Source organism: Dermacentor variabilis, chromosome 7 (genome assembly GCF_050947875.1).
Source record: "Dermacentor variabilis isolate Ectoservices chromosome 7, ASM5094787v1, whole genome shotgun sequence".
Classification (NCBI taxonomy): Eukaryota; Metazoa; Arthropoda; class Arachnida; order Ixodida; family Ixodidae; genus Dermacentor; species Dermacentor variabilis.
This window is the reverse complement of record NC_134574.1, coordinates 7,896,269-7,913,704: the sequence shown is the minus strand read 5'-3', so window position 1 is coordinate 7,913,704 and position 17,436 is coordinate 7,896,269. Positions and strand designations below refer to the sequence as shown.

Below are 17,436 nucleotides of genomic sequence, written 5' to 3'. Positions count from 1 at the left end.
TATTATGATTTATACATGTAACCCACCCCTTATGTAACACCCCCAACCCCGTGGGCCTTTAAGGTAATAAAACGAAGTGAAGTGAATGCTATTTGCATTAAAACAATCTTGTGCAGTCAGAGAATAAGTCATAATAAATTTTTTTATTCAACACTAAATATTGTACTTCTCGCAGTTCCGATACTGCTTGAATGACTACACTCCCAGCTTTTGCTCTTGTTTAACACTCCCTAACAATCTGTGCAGATCACAGTGAAGCCGGACCGCAGCTTCGACCTGGAGATGATCAACCCTCCCATCACATACTTTGTGAAACAGGCAGCAGGCATCAGCCGTGGAGCCATGTATCCAGGGAAAGAGACTTCAGGCATAATCACGCTCAAGCACGTCTATGAGATTGCAAAAATCAAGAGCCAGGACAGCATCTATGAATGTGTGCCCCTACAGGACATCTGCAAGGACATAATCCGGCTTGCCTACAGGTGTGGAGTCAAGGTTGTCAAGAGCCTCTCCGCGGAGGCATACCGAGAGTTCCAGGAAGCCCGGGAACCTGTTGTCAAGGAGCAACTTGCAGCATTAGAGGAGAAGCGGCAGGCAAAGCTGCTTCGGACCGCTGCTTGAGGCCATTGTGCAGTTGGTGAATGTCTGGATTGAACGTCTACACAACTTAGAAACTTGGACGTGCACCTGAGAGGTTTCATTGAAGTTCATGGTTTACAAATTGTATATCATGATAGTCAGAAATTAGTACGTTGGTTCTTTTAGCTGCGGAATGAATGTGATAAAAGCATGGAATAAAGAAATTGCCATGCCACCCACGACTCAGCACGAGGTCATAGATTCAACTCCCAGCCGATAAGGGTGGAATGTGTACCATTCTTTGGATACCATGTGTTCTTGCTCTTGCCACTGCGCAAAATAGGTGGAAGTCGGCACCCATGTCGCACATTTGTTTAGTCTTAGTCATGCTTTTGCTGTGCTTTTACCATATTACGAGCTTAAGTCATTACCAACTATATTAAAGTACTGATTCAAATGCAAGACCTTCAGTGTAGAAGTTGTAGAGCCGTGCTGAATGTAAGAGCACTAACAAAGAAAGAAAGAGCTGAACACTACAGCGCTGCTTCCTACAAGGCAGGCTAATGTGTGAATGTGAGACTTAAAGAGTGGACTTAAAGAGTTCAGTCCACTGCACTGCATGCGGTTACTCCCTCCTACTTGAGTGTGCCCTATTGTATAGGCATCAGAACCGACTTCTGCATGAGATGGTTGAGGTGGGAAAGGTAGCCGGAGGTTGTGACGCATGTGACAGTACCCCTTCCTTCACTGAGAAAGAGCTAGATAGCAGGCTTCATTGATCATCCATTATTATCTTTTTATTGTTAGATTCCATGCGCATGTGTGACGGCTGGAATGATAATGTCACGTGGTGTGTATGTATACAGTAGAACCCCGTTTACATGTTTTTCAAGGGACTGTGAAAACAAACAGTGAGGAAGAGTGCAAATAACTGCAACTTCGGTCACTTATTGCAACATATTGGTCGCTTGTGCAGGAGCAGATTTCTCTCTGCACTGCTAAACTGAGTGGGCATGAAAGAGTGGCGACAATGTTGCTCAACATCGCCCTCTGCTTGCACATGCAGGTTGGTGATGCTGCACCTCTTTATTGTAAACATACAAGCAACAGTTGTATATTGCTCTTCTCATGCTGAAATGTTTGCGATACCTTGTGCGACTATATTTGTTGTTAAACTCCTCCTACTGAGCTGTGACATGGAAGGAAACCCTGGTCCACCTTACCCTGACCCTAGAAAATTGCACAAGGAACTGCTTGACACCATTATAACCCTTTTAGCAAAATTTGAGAAATGTTACACGGAAGTAGTGTAGTCTTTTGCAGATTTAAAAACGAACCAAGAGGCACTTACATAAAAGGTCGTGGATCTTTCAGAAAGATGGTAGCCTTGGAATACATTGTTGAAACCATTGAAAAATTCGTCGGCCCCAGCTAAAATTAGCCACCTTGTTAACCAATCTGTTCAATCTGAAGGTGCTGCACTGAGCTCAAGGTTTGACGAGCAGGAAGATAGGTCTCGAAGAGACAATTATTTGATGGCATACCTGATAGTGCTACTCAGACATGGGCACACACTGAAGGCTGTGTTAAAGAACTTATGTTGCATCATTTAAACATGAATCTCACTGACAATATAATTGACAGAGCGCAAAATCTGGGTTCATTAGTACAAAAAAAAAAGAAGCTCAGTTATCGTTCAGTTTTCATCTTTTAAAACCAAAGAATTAATCCTTTCTCTGCAGGCTAAGCTAAATACTACTGGTATAACTGCGGATTAAGATTTCTGCAGATCAACATGCTTGTCGAGAATGAATATCATCTAATACAGTAAATCTTGCGGCCAAGCATTTTTGCTTCTTTAACAAAGTTATCGTCAATAAGACGTGCTACATGCACCCTGCAGCCACTGATACCATTTGTGAGGTTAACTGCCCTGGTGAGGCGCACCTAATCATAATTTGATTGCAAGCACTACTCACAGCTCGTCAGCATAACTCTCTTCCTGTCATGCGAACGATGTGTCACTTCTTTTCAGTAATGTACACAGTGTCCTCAACAAACAAGCACCATTGTGAGCTGATATTGATTCATGGTATGTGGCTATTGTTATACTATGTGAGACCTAGCTTTCGGCAAATGGTGCCTCGTGAAGTGTTGGCAGGCGACTCACCATAGCAGACGACTCCTCGGGCTTTTCGCCAATCGCTTTGATTGTGCCTGCATTGCAAGATTTCATGATGCGCTGGTGGTCGGGCACTCTGCGGAGCGATGCCGTGGGCTCCATGTTCCCACCAGCAGAGGCTGCACCTGTTCAAAGCAGTGAAATCTTTGTTTCTGAAAGGAGGTATACTGTTTAACGATGTGACCGCAACAATTGGTGTCGGCAGCAGCGTTTCAAGTGCTGCCAATGACAATTTTGCTTCCCCGACTCTTCCAGTTGTGTCAGCTTTGGAAGTTGTGTGCATGCATATTACAGCGAAGCTATAATATGCATGCACATTATGCACAACTGTCTAGTTGTGCATAAGTTGTGCGAATATTAATATGCAATAATATTATGCACAACTGTCTAGTTGATCGACATTTTTCGTGTCCGTGTCTGTCAGCGAAAATGTGTGCCGATCCCTGCAGCAGTGCAGGGCCAGGAGCAGTGGCTCATGCCCCCATAAGGCAGAGGCTTCAAGTGGTCAGAACAGTGAAGCAGACAGTGCATACATTCTTACAGCAATGCATACAACATACAGAACAGCGTACATTTCAATAAAGAACCAGTGCAAAACAATCATCCAGACCACATAATTGATAATAAGGCTCCTAATAACAGTAAGAAGCATGTAGCACTCCCCACATACCATATTTACTCGATTCTAACGCGCCCTCGATTGTAACGCGTACCCGTTTTCCATCACCAAATAAAAGAAGAGTGCAATATCACACACCTTGTGTTTTCATATAGAAATACTATTTTCTCTCATTTGGAAAAAATAGATTTAAAAACAGAAATGGAAGTGGCGTACCTTGCCGCCAAGATTTTCACTGCGCCGGTACGAGTCGCGTGGGGCAATAGATATTACTCTTCATCGCTATCAGACAACTCCTTATCGCTATCAACAGACCAAAGCATTTCATCCTCAGTGCCATCCATTGCATTCGATATCCCACACTTTTTAATGCTTTACTGCACAATTTTTTGTTTCCTAAAAATATTATTCATCGAGTTGTAGGGAAGGATAACAGTAGCTGTACTCCCATGGAAACTAACCTTAGCGAATTTCTGTAGTTTGAATTCGCAGAAAAAGGGTATGTTGCATATTTGCAACAACGTACAAATAAAGAAACAGTTGAAGGTGAAAGATAGATTTAGTGCGATTCATACTTGGATGTTTATTTGCACGTGACAATCGTTGGTGCACCTACTATTTAGTGTGGAACAAAACGAAGCAATTGTTGCTTGTGCGCCACAGGTGGTTCCCACACTTCGTGCAGTATGTCATGCAGATTCCCGTGCAGCCAGGAAACAATGCAGTGTTTTCGCGTTATTGTCAAAATTCAGAACATAGAAGCACAGACTGTGCTTCTATACAAGGCTGTGCCCGGTGATGACGCGACACGACAGTGTGCGGATGCACCGCATCCTTTTGAAATAAAAAAATTAGACCAGAAAACATTTTTCACTTATTATAAATCGAACCGAATTTACACTCGTCGTCGTCACTCTAGGAAAGGTCGCTGCGTTCACAATCGGAAGGAATTGCTCGGCCATAAAAGCATTTGGAAGCCATTTCACTTTTCCGAAGAAAATAAACCATGTACAAGTTATTGCATTTGCGCAACATAGCATCGTTTTGTCGCCAGGAACGCACTATTCCTAGATAGCAATGCTTTTTTGAATCTACAGAGTCAGTAGGATGTGGAGCTTAGCGTAAGAATTTTTTTCGCTTTGTCTTATGGAGAAACAACTTTACGATTGGCAAAACTTATCCGTGTCAATGCTCGCCAGCGCGCGCAGCTTCCATCACGTTTGTTTTGGTAGAAAATGTGAAGGATGAGCGCAGATGTAGAACAATGCGGCTCATTTTTTAGACGAATGTTGCGGAAATGCAACAACGTGTACAGGCAGCTCTAAACCAACTTTGCTTCTGTGTTTAATGCCGTTCATCGGAATGTTGCGTAAATGTAACAAGGTGCAGCAAAGGGTTAAAGGCCATGGCAGACGGGATCGTGCACCATGCATCTTTCACCCATCCAGCAAAGTCCTGCAGCAAGGCACACTTCATTTTATTAGCGGGCATGAATTTATGGCAGCCACTGACAAGCCATTCCATGTAGAGCGCCTGAATTCTATCTTTCACTGGCTGGTTCAAACAAACATCGAGCAGCTGGAGCTGCGATGTCATGTCGCCGAGTGTCACAACAAGGTAAGTGTTGCATTCAGCCAGCTTGTCCTTGATGCGCTGGTCAGGTGGCACCTGAATGCATCGAGCAGAAGCATCCCACGTAGACCCAAACTGCCGCCGAGTCTCTTCCGCCAGACGATATCAATCCAGTCAGTGACCAAGTCCGTAGTCATCCAACCTTTTTCATTTGTGCGCACAAGCACGCCACTCGGAAACATGATTCCTTTCGGGAGCATCTTCTGTCTGAAGATATGGGGGCAGCTTGTACCCATCCGCAGTGCAACAAACCATTGCGGTGAATCGTTTTTTTGTGGCCAGAAGACAAAACACGCACTTGGTTCACCCCCTTCTTTTGAGCGATTGTGGTGACAGGCATCACAAAGTAGAGTGGCGTCTGATCGGCATTTCCAATCTGTCGGAAGTGGTAGCCGTTTCTTTGGCGCAGCTTCAAAACGTACCACTGAAAACTGTGCAATTTCTCTTCATATTCTTCTAGCAATTTTTGGCATATCCCTGTCCACCTTCCAAGAGAAAAGCCTTTTCTTCATAAAATTTGATAGCTAGCACCTGCTTGCTTCGAAGTCATTCCGCATTAACCCTTTCTGTAGGGATAACTGCATTTGCTATACTTTGAGCAGATCGGTCGTCACAGGCCGCAGTGCCACTCGCTGCTCTTGCACATGTTCCGCGAGCAGCTCTTCTATTTTGGCGAAGTGGCCCTGCTTCGGTCCACTGAAACCCTTCCTTGTTGCTTTGCTGGCGAAAATATTCTCCTTTTGTTTGCGCCAGTCCCACACGCAACTTTAGGAAACTCCGAACGCCCGCGATGCAGCCCGATTTCTGTCAGTCTCCACATGCATGATAACTTTCCTTTTAAATGCGGCATCATGATGGACTCAGCGTCTCTTCGCAGTCGGTGCTTCCATGCTGAAAACAGGAAGACAGGCGGTAGACTAGGTTACACTAGCACCTGGTTACAGTACAACATGGAAGTATGCACATGAAGGAAGCCATGACAGCTAGGCTATGGTGGCTAGAGGGGGAGGTGTCGGCATCGGAGCGCCGGAGAAGCATCATTTTTTCAGGATGATGCGGCGGCGCTGCTGTCGGCTCCGAGATGCCTCCCGTACGCTGGCTAAGGTCCGCTCCGGTTATTTGGTTCCGCTGTGAAGTGCTTTCTCGCTCCGTGGCTTCTTGGGGCGCAATACGCACATTGGAAAATCATATTAAAGGCTAGGCGACTTTATCACTGCAGCTGGCCTAACGTACTATGTACTAAATTTTAGTCATTTTATTGCCGCGCTTTAGCTTCGTGCGCAGTGCAACACTTGTGAAACTCATAATTGCACCAAACAGAAAGCTTCCGCAGTAGGCGGTTGTTTGCAGTTTGCCAAAGCCGCTTTAACATTTTAAGGGACTATTACAGGGTGCCGTATGCAGTTCTGTTTGGCGTGACTTTATTAGTGTCTTGAGCTACAGGCGCTTGTCCTAATCGTCTACTGGTTGGTGCGCACCTCATTGAAGTGCGCGCCTCAGTTGGAATGGGCCGCTCGAGTGAACCATGATTATTTCAAGTTTATTTAATTTTGCAATGAAAGGTAGAACTGTAGGCACCAATGGTCAAAACTCGGCATAATGAGAGCGTTAAGGGAAATTTGGTTTCCAATATTAAAAACCTGCAAGGAACTAAGTTCGTGTATTTAGTACCGCTCAAATAATGCCAAAAATGCCTCAAAAAGAATATTTATTGTTTACAAAATAATACACACGACTCTATATACATGGTTGTTAGCTTTCAAACAAACAATATGACACGAAATGGAGCGCAAATCCGATATATAATGGAGGTATATACCCAGAAATGGTGAACAAGGTACAGTGCATACAGTAATTTGTCGGGTGGGAAATTCTGTTCAGATATGCAGATATTTCTGGGCATACAATGGGATGTGAGCAATTCCTGTTTTACATATACAAGTGCTTTATGTTGGTCTTGCTGATATAAACTTTGCAGTTATGCAGTTATGTTGTGTGCCTCAACTTGAGGTACTTCATTTTTTCTCGCTTCCCTTGCTTCGATGCGTTCTCTCCTGCGACAAGGACGTGCAACCTCGTGATGACAAAAAACCGTATCACTTGGTTGGTGATTTCTACGCTATGCTGCGCACAGCCAACCATATCCAGGTTATTTATTGACAGGCAGGAAATAAGGCCCATGATTCTGTCAGCCTTCAACTTGTTAAAGCTGAAACAATGCGTGAAGGCATCTTCCATTGCAGCAACCAAGTCTTTTAGTGCCTGAGATGGGAAATGTAGGCCACCTCTATCCATGTGGTTGGTAAGGCACGACTCTTCCGGAAGCAAGCGAGAGTCTTTTGCTTGGAGCAACAGCTAGAGAACACTCTTCGCACTTTGTTCTCATTAGCATTTTCCTGGTAACATACCCGCTAACGTAGTAGGGTATGCGAGAGTCGCTATTTGATCCCATCATTTCACGATGATCTGGCATCGCATCAGGCGCACGAGCACATCGAAATTGGATTTCACCGCTCTTTCTGCGCACGCGCGAGGAGCAGTGGTTGCGACGTGTCTCGCACGAAGGGGCAACGCTGCAGGCACTTACAGTACAGTGGCTTGAATAGGGAAGTGTGATGAACGCGCCGGCTCGCGCGTGGCGCTTTGGAAGGAAACTTCCAGGGGGCGCTGCCACACGCATACACGTCGGCAGCGACGGCGGCTAGCAGCCGCAGTGCAGGGGCCCTGCGCGGAATGCGATAATCCGCGCGCGGTCAGGAATGCAATAACAAATAAGAGAGCTTCACAATACGTATATGCTCGCTCGTTCGTAGCTGCAAATTGCTATATAGTAGCATAGTTCCTTACGAATCACAGGGCGCCCAAGGTAACAATCCGATTGAGCGCACATCGATGGTAGAATGCACCTTGTTTTATCTGGTTATCGAACGCAAAGCAAGAAAATTCCCAGTGGTAACTCGGAAACAAACATTTTATTTTCAACACATTGCTTGCACAAACAACTCATATTTTGAAGAATTGCTTAGAATCTGTAGAAAGCAAACCATTCTCAGTCATCGACGATATTTTGATATGCGACACGCCAGAGCTGGTGCTCTTTTTTTTTTTCACTAGAACAACAACAACAAAAAAACATTTTGTTTAAATAGTTTACAAGCAGTTCAAACAGAACGTTGTCAGCCTCTGCTAAGTGACGCGCCTGAGCTTCAGGTGCTGTTTTTCACAGGAAAACGCGCTCTCTTTGTTGAGTGCCTTAGTGTAGAAATGTGCAAACGGGTGACCAAAATAAATTTTGTAACTTGGTTGGTGAATTTGGGGCCATGCTGTGCACAGCCTAGCATGGCGTCATTTTTTTTTTTTTTTTTTTTTGCAGGCAGAAGACAAGCTTTTCCAAGACGTCACTGTGCAGCTCGTTGTAACTGAAACACACAGAAAAAAGTAGTTTCAAGGGCGTCTACATATGAGAAGAGCTTCTCAGAAGGGTATATGAGGCCCCGCAGAACTTGATGAACATCGCCAGCTATTCTTTGGCTTCGTCGGCGAAAACAAGGAGCTCGTCAAAGCATTCCTTGCACGCAGTCTTCAGGATTGTTTCGTGTACAACATACCCTGTCATGTAGAAGATTGCCGCGGATCGCTCATCTTTTCAAGGTACTCATGGTATGGAAGCATTGCGGACTTCTTTATCACGTGAGAAGCTTCTTCTACCTTCCCGCTATGGCTTGCATCCTAACCACTGAGGAGAAAGGTCAGATCGCCCCCTTCACAGTTGCCACTCCTGGGCGCTTTGAACAATTCGTAAAAACTCAAACAGTTCACAACGAGCAAGAATTGGGCAGAAGAGGGATGGTCGTTGCCACCCGAAAATCGTCTAATGATACCAAACAATTTCTCTAGGCAGCCTTGCCTCAGCCGGCACGTCAGCAGCTACTTAAAGCCAAGTTTCTCACGAAGGTACTTCATTAGATCAAGCGTGGCCTGAAGGGTGACCCTTAGTCCCTTGGCAGTGCTTGCTGAAAGAAATCCTGCTGGTGACGTGCCTGCGTGAGCCTCCCATCGGTTTAAGCAGTCTCATACATCCTTGACGTGCCTTTCATGTTCAGAGCCAGGTTTCAATCCCTCAGGTGGAATCCGTGCTGTCATTGCCTTTACTAGCTTCCACATTAGCAGAACAAAGGCTTGACTTGGTGCGGGGTCACCCCAGTGCTCCTTTAATTGCTTCTTGTAGAAAAACAGGCCCCGAAGCACCTGGGGGATGAAAAGGTGCAATGCCAGGTTTACCTTCATCTTTTCAAAGTTGTTAGGTCTCACGTGAGCAAGAGCTAGGGATCTTCGGCATCACTTTAAGGGTAAGTGGACACTTATTCTCTATGTGTGCTGCTCTGATGTGCTCAGTATAAACAGACCCTTCAGGCCTTTTGCACCTTGCTTTAAGAAGGCCATTTCGAACACATTTTATCAGGCTCGGAAAATCCGAAATGAAGAGGCGTCTTCCAGTGTCAACAGGATATGGTGCAGGTGGTTTTATGGACGTCGAGGAGCCAGAAATCACAAAAAGCCGCCACATTGAACGGTTCCATGAAGCTCCGTCCGCCGTGATATAATCTACCTTCAGCCCAGCCTTTTCTGCGGGCTACCCGGCTTCTGTTAAGATCTTGCACAAAAGCAGCCTTCACATCTCCCCTGGAAGCGAAAACGCCGAATATTTGGTGCCAGCTAGGAACCAGTGAAAGGTTGAAACATGATCACAAGACTGTGATTGCAGGGAAGATGTTTGTCATTTTCCAATGTGAATTTTCCCAAAGTCCACCACTCCTTCTACTTTCCCTCCTGCGCCAACATTCAAGACTGACAGCTTGATTTCGTCCATAATCAGGCCACCATGGCACTTGAATTCCTCCATAGATTTGGTTTTTCTTTCAATGCCTGTGATAATAGCAGGGTTGAGGCCAAACCCATCCTTGTATTTCCGCATGTGCACCTTCAAACAGCTTCCGCTTGGAAGGATGAGTATGCCTTCCCGCCCGACATGCTCGTCGAGCCTCGAGTTTTTCATTAGCATTATCACGCAATCCAGCAACCAGTCCGCATTGTACTACATACCTTTCGTTGATTTTTGGCGAGCTGCTTGAAAGCATTGCATAACAGCAAGTCTTTGCTTCGGTGGAAGAGCGTGTAACCGGTCTGCGAGGACGCCCTTTTCAAGTTCTGCATTTTTGTCTCTTCAGTTTCTCAGTAGTTTGAGTGTAAAGTGACAGCTAGGCTTTGAGCCGGCAAGTGGCTTGTGCGTGCGCTCTTCTACGTTTTTAAATTGCTGCAGCAGAAAAAGAAACGAGCACTACTTCCCAGAGGTCAGGGCGCGTGGCGTTGCTGAAGCAGCAGAGCCGGCGCAACTCGCACCGGGCGACGTGTAAACGTCAGCGCGCGCCCCCTCGCGGCTCCCCTATGGGCGGCTTCACTGCGTCTCGTAGGCGCTCCGTGCTGGTCGCCACACTTCCCTATTCTAGCCACTGTACTTACAGCATTTGGCGCTGAGTGGCGCCCTGACGTCATCATCCGTAGAGTTACTGTATATGCTACCGTAGGTAGCACATACAGTAACTCTAATCATCCGGCGCGCGTTGGGAACGGTCGTGGCTCGCGGGCGCTCCTGTGGACGAGGCTAGGGTGGCTAGAATGGGGAGGTGTGAAGACCGGCCTCCGGAAGCTGGCCCCAAAACGCGTTCCTGCCGCGTGCGGCGCTGCCGGCCGGGGCGCCGTTTAGGGCGCCGTAGTTTCTCGCGGCGTCTGCATACCTCCGGGCGGGAAAATGATTTGGTAGCGCTTAGTTTTAGCGTTTGAATGCGTTAGAATCTGACCAGACTTTTTTCTCTACATTGTAGATGCTGAGAGAATTTAATGTTTCGCTGCTCTCATTCCACATGGAAACAGCGAGCACCGACTACGCAGCTGACACAGCAACGGTTTTTGCGACCACTTCTTGCCGAGATTAGCGCGCCTATGCCTCGCCGAAAGTATAGTTCATAGGAACCGCCGCGCAAGGCCAGCGCATTGGAATAACCTTGAATGTGTCGCCCGCACATAAGTCACATATTTGGGATTGTAACATTAAATGGAAGAAGTTCATGCAATATATCAGCATTGTGGTGAAGAAATTCTAGAAAGTACAAAGCGCTTGCGACTTAATACATGTTTATTGGAAATAACACAATAATTGCATAATATCACATTTTTACAAAACACAAGGCTTAACCTTCTTGGATTTGTTGTGGATGACACACTGATTTTTAAAAAGTGAATACGTGTTATACAATAAAACCTAGACACCGATCCTGTTAGATCAGCGGAATGCTTCCTGCAGCAAATCTGTGCCACATTGGCTGCTGGAAGCAATAAATTCTTGACAACTTTTGCGTGCAGTCGCGTAGTGCTACATGCCCGAGTAAACCTGTCCTCGAGTGTCTGAATGACGTTGTATAGACAGATAAGGGATACTGAAGCCCCCCCAGACTGAAATGCATAAGCTTGCATACTTCATTATAATGATGAACTACGCATGAGTGGGGTGATCATTGGCTCCGCTGGACTGTCTCACAATACCAAATGAACGCTCCAGGCAGTACTGACTGAGGCGGGAAGTCATCAAGAACCTGAACTCAACCTTCTCAGTTTACGTCAAGAGATCTTCAGTGGAATGTATGGTCACACGCAGACCTTCTGATGTGCCCTTGCTTAAGAAGCCGAGCCCTTTAGCATGGGCCTCCCATTGATCCAGAAACGCCAGCATGCTGTTAAGTGCAGTTTCTTGAGCACTGCCACGTCTGAACCAACACGAAAAGCATTTACAACCGGCACACGAAATTGAGCACAGTGGCTGTGTGCATACCTCAAAGCTTCAGCTAGAAACCGTGATGTCATGGCTTCATTTGTTTGAGCCATCACGTCAATGAACACCCTTGTTGGCTCCAGATTTGAGTACTGTTGCTCAATTTTTTCTTTGTGTAAGTTCATGGCGTGCACAACTGCACTGTTGATAATATTGAAGGCCAGATTTACCCGCATCTTTTCAGATCCATAGGGTATATGTGTGAATGTGTCAACTTGGGTGCAAGTTTCAATGTCAAGGCACTGCTGTCGACCTTCCATATCGTTGCAGCATGTTCACAGGGTGTCAGGGGATAGCGACAGCAGCTCACACCACCTACTTTGAAGAAAAACTTAGGAAACGCGAGAAAAACGCAGCTGCACTACACCGACCACGAGAGTTACATTGTACTGCACCGTGGCCTACGGACTGACAAGCTTACGGCGCCCCCGCGCTAGCCACCCTACCCGCGCCCCCGACGGAAGCGCCAAATTTTCCCCCAGTGGGAGGAACGCGCAGCGGGGCCTCCCTAGGCAATGGCGGCGAGGCCGCGGTCTTCACACCTCCCAATTCTAGCCACCCTAACGAGGCTTCAGCCACAGAACACCTATACAAACTTAGAGAAGGGAAACTGTACCTTCCACAGTGCTACGGAAATAAGCGTAGCGGTGGCGTCGTGAACTAAAGTATGTGACCACGGGTGGCGCTGTACAACAGGAAACGGAAACGGGGTTTTGCACAGTATGGTCCAACGTTACTAGACGTTGGTATGGTCGCTTTACATAGAGTTTCTCACTACATTACCTAGAGGGAAATCTGGCGCTGCTGCGCTGTGGTATGCATGGGAATGCCGGTATATTGTGACTTCGGATTGGCATCGTTCTCGGATAGACAGGACACCTTGAAGACGCGCTTGGCAAGTACCGTTCCGTCTGTCACAATGATTCATTTTCTACTAGAACAGCACGTGAAAAGCTGTTTTAGCTTTATTATTACTCGAAAACATGTTTTGTTTAACTATGAGAACTTGTTATTGTGTGTACGACTACATGTTACGTAAAAAGTATCAGCGGGTCGCTAAATTTGGAGAAACGACGACAAGGTTCGCGCTCGCGTTGAAACAGTTGGTCGTCTGTTCTTGCTTTTCTTCGCTTGGTCATGCATCGTGGGTGAGTAAAGATGTAATATGCGTGAATGGAAACATTTTATGAAGATTTTACTTTGAGAGCGCGTTATTTGCGTAGCCATATCCACGTTTTAGACGAAGCCTCTTACAACACCAGCCAACACGAGCCTCGCAGACACATATACCGTCATTCCCATGACGGCACGGTGCCCCCTTAAGAAACTCCCATAGACGGTGGCGCCAGATTACCCTCTAGGTATTATAGTGAGAAACTCTATGTCGCTTTACCTACTGGGTTCTGGCTGATGCGCATCGATCGTGCTCCCGCCAGTTAGGTTGCTGTGTGGCAAACGTAGCGCCTACATATGTATGTAGGCGCTACGTTTGCCACACAGCAACCAAACTGGCGGGAGCACGATCAAGGCGCAGCAGAATATATGTAGCGCTGAGTCATATCGAGTTAAGGCACACTCTGAACTGACTTTTAAGGGCATCCCGAGCGGTTTTTCGTTTATTACGCCGCCGTTACCCCGAGTTGTGCCGCCGCGCTCCAGCTGTTGCATTTCGTGTAGGGCTACTGACAGAGTGCGGTTTCCAGGTGGCACGATGGCCTCGACTGGAATAAACGCACACACCAAAGATTGAGTAAGCTTGAAAATATTTTATTTGCATTTTACAAGTACAACAAAAAGCACACGTCTACGGATCCACACAAACGCGGTTACATAGTCAAGAACATAGTCAAGAAATGGCTCATTAATAAGGGTAGCACAGACGCACAAGAAAGAAGACCTAAGCTACAAAACGTACAGTCGGCTGCTAAACATAACTTCCCTGTCACCGCGTGTCACTTTCATACAGCATCTTTAGAGCACCACCAGGCCGGGTAATTTGGCGAAAAGAACGCAACAGCTTACGGCCGTCAGCTGCCTCTTCCGTACGGGTGTCATAATTATCCTAATCTCCGCATCAACGTCGTGCAAGTCCGCATACAGGTATCTGTATCTGAACCACATGTGCCAGCTTAATACATGTGTAGTGAAATTATGATAACCACTGCGTCTTATCAAACGTATTGGTTTTGCAAATGCGCATTACAGCTGACGGAACGACATACTGTAAGTGAAGCACAAGAGAACAAGGACAAAAGGAGGATGCAACACTTGAAGAAGAAGTGAAGAATTAGTAGGCGTACAGCAAACAAGCGATGACGGAGAACACACAATGATGCATCGGGTGTTCTGTGACATCGGTTTGCGTACTTACGGTGTTATGGAGATCAACGGCATAAAAACGTACCTTCAAGCGTATTCCGTCAACCTCCGCCGCATTCATTATGATAATCAACGCCTAAACAAAATGAGGCACTATTTTTTGCCAAGAGTACACCTCTTTACAGCAAGTCTGTGTAATGACTCGCAGACGAAACCAGCATGCTTTCGAAAATGTTTTACCGCCGTAGTATTCGAACGCCAACGGCCAGGAAACACATCGATACCAATAGGCTGTCGGCTGTCGGTGGTTAATCAAGTACAAAAACCTTGACGCTATGACCAAAAAGCAGCTTCAACAATCAAATTTAAAAAAAAATCAACTGCCTATTTGCCTGAGGTAAAAAAACATCCTTAGGCACCTCGATGGTTCATGTCAATGGTTTGTGTAAATTTAAAAAATCAGCATATTCAGCGCCCCTAGCAGAGAAAGCACCAATTAAAGTATTCGACCAAATTACAGTAGCTCCACTTGCGCGCTTACGCTGAAACGCGCCTCGATTGATTTTTCGCCCTCTGTGGCCATTTGTTGAACTTGAGAGTGTGCGGGGCCTGCTTCAGCGACTTCGTTCGTAGCTAAGTACTCTTTTATCTTTATTAGCTAGTGTTTTGAAGTGTTTTCTTTTGCATGGAGTAGGGGCGCAAATTTTGAATTTTTGGTAGGAGTAGGAAACGTACCGGCTTTGTCTAGGTCTGGCGGCTCCCCCGTTAGGCCTAGGGGGTAGTTCTTTCAGCTAGCTCTTCGGATTCTCACATGGAGTAGGGAGTGATAATTCTTTGTTTTTGTTTGGGATAGCGGTCGAGGTCGGGTTTGCGTGAGTGATTTGGCGAACTTGCTCGTTGGGCCTAGGGACGTAGGCCTAGCGATGAAATCGAAAAACGTGAAGGCCGCGGGGGACGGGGAGCAAGTGCAGTGCGACGAGTGCCTGCGCTGGTGCTTCCTCGACGAGACTAAATTTCAGAATTTAGCAGGCGCGGTGGGGTCTAGCTTCACGTGCAGGTCGTGCGAGGGTGTCAGGGAAGCCGTCCAAAAACTGGAAGAGAATCGGGCGGCTAAGTTTGAAGAGCTTAAGGCAAACCTGAGGGAGGAGCAGGAGAAGCGGGTAGCACTGCAGGCGAAGGTTGAAAATTTCGTCAAGGTGGAGGCGGCCCAGGCCGCGCAGTTGGTGAGGACTGTGGCCGAGCTTGGGGAGGCGAAAGAAAGGAGCGCCGAACTGCAAAGGCGGCTCGACGCTCTTGAGACTCGGGCAGCGGATAATGTCGGGTCAGGACACCAAAGCGAGGGCGAAGTGGGAGGCAGGGAGCCAAAGCAAGCGGTCGCCAGCTCGGCGCCGGTGAATCGGCGTAGCTATAGCGAAGCAGCGCAGCACGCCCCGAGTGAGGCGACGCTGCAGCCACAGGAAGCCGGGAAGCAGGGAGAGGTAGGAGAGAGTGAAAGGGTGATTATCGCTGGCGACTCAAACATGGCTGGGTGCTCAAAAGCAATTGTGGAGAAGGTGAAAGGCGACAAAAGAGTGGCGGTAGGGACATTTCCAGGACAGACACTGGGTTCTGTCATGGAGCGAGCAAAAGAAAAGCTCACGGAAAATGCCCACGTGCGCAACCTTGTCGTAGTAGCAGGTGGGCTAAATGACGTCCTGAACAGGAAAGGGCCAGGACTAGCCCAGCGCTTGGCGAAGGGGGTGGACGACTTGCGCGAGCTATCCCCTCAGGTGCAGATCGTGGTGTGCACGGTGCCGGAGGTGCCTGTGCGTGACAGTCACGTACAAAGAGCCGTAATGGCTGCCAATGAGGCAATATGGAAAATGAGCCGAGAGAAAGGCTTCGAGGCTGTCGAAGTAAACAGGGAAGTGAGAAGTTGTGGTGGTTTTAAACGAGATGGGATCCACTTCAATTACAGGCTAGCACGAGAAGTGGGCTGGCGACTTGGGGGTCGCGCTGTTGCTTTTTTAGGGGGCCCGCGGGCGCTCAGGAGGTCAGAGTAAGTAGTAATAAAGAAGGTACCCTAGAGGAACATCAGAAGAGCATCGCCGTCGATAACAGAAAAAGGAGGAAAGCAAGAACAAGAGCTCGCCATGCAATAGGCTACATAAACATGCAGGGCGGTAGAAGAAAGGAAAAGTGGGCAGAGATTGAGGAGCAGTTACATAGAGAACAAATAGGGGTGTATGCGGTTACAGAAACGCACCTTAGAGCAATAAATTACATCCAAAAAGTAACAGCCGAATCTTTCAAAGGCAAGGACGAGGTTGTATTTGAAGAAAAAAAGAGCATGAAAGAGACCCAAGGGGGAAAGGAGCTAGTGCTTACAAATTTAAACTGGAAGAAAGCGGAGGAGAAAATTCCTAAGCGCACAGCCACAGGGCTAGACGAGGTTCCCGTTAGGCTGATAAATGAACTGGGACCAAAAAGTAAGGAAGCTCTCGTGAAAGCAGTTGAAAAAACTTTAAAAGATAGACGAATACCAGACAGTTGGCGACAAAGTAGAATGAATTTAATTTATAAAGGTAAGGGGGAGAAAGACAGAATTCACTCGTATAGACCGTTGACCATTACATCGGTAATATACAGGCTAGCAATGCAGGCAATCAAATTAAAGCTTCAGGCATGGGCAGAAAATAATGGCATTTTGGGAGAGCTTCAGAATGGCTTTAGAATAGGTAGGCGTTTGGATGATAACTTGTTTGTTCTTACTCAGTGTATTGAAATATCAAAAGCAGAAAGCAGACCGTTGTATGTGGCCTTTTTAGACATTACAGGAGCATACGACAACGTAGACCGGAGCATTTTGTGGGATATTCTGGAAGGGGAAGGCTTAGGTAACGATTGTATACAGCTTTTGAGAGAGATTTACCTAGAAAATATTGTTTGCGTTGAATGGGAAGGGATAAAGAGCGCGGATAAAGTTCATATCAACAAGGGACTGAGGCAGGGGTGCCCTTTATCCCCGCTGCTGTTTATGATGTACATGGTAAGGATGGAGAGGGCGCTAGAAGGAAGTAATATCGGGTTTAATCTCTCATACAAACAGGCAGCTACAGTAATAGAGCAGCAACTCCCAGGTTTATTTTATGCGGACGACATTGTGTTGCTCGCAAACAAGCAAAGTGATTTGCAACGTCTGGCTAATATCTGTGGACAGGAAGCCAACAATTTAGGTTT

The 17,436-nt window shown here is 46.7% G+C and overlaps 1 protein-coding gene across 1 annotated transcript in view; it reads left to right on the top strand.

The window, feature by feature from the left end:
• The window catches only part of mRpL11 (mitochondrial ribosomal protein L11), a 58,557-nt gene extending 55,042 nt beyond the window's left edge, over nt 1-3,515 (top strand). Inside the window, exon 2 of the mRNA XM_075698178.1 lies at nt 247-3,515. Coding sequence (XP_075554293.1) covers nt 247-621 — 375 coding nt within the window. The 3' untranslated portion in view covers nt 622-3,515. The remainder of the gene's footprint in view (nt 1-246) is intronic.
• The last annotated feature ends 13,921 nt before the right edge of the window (nt 3,516-17,436 follow it).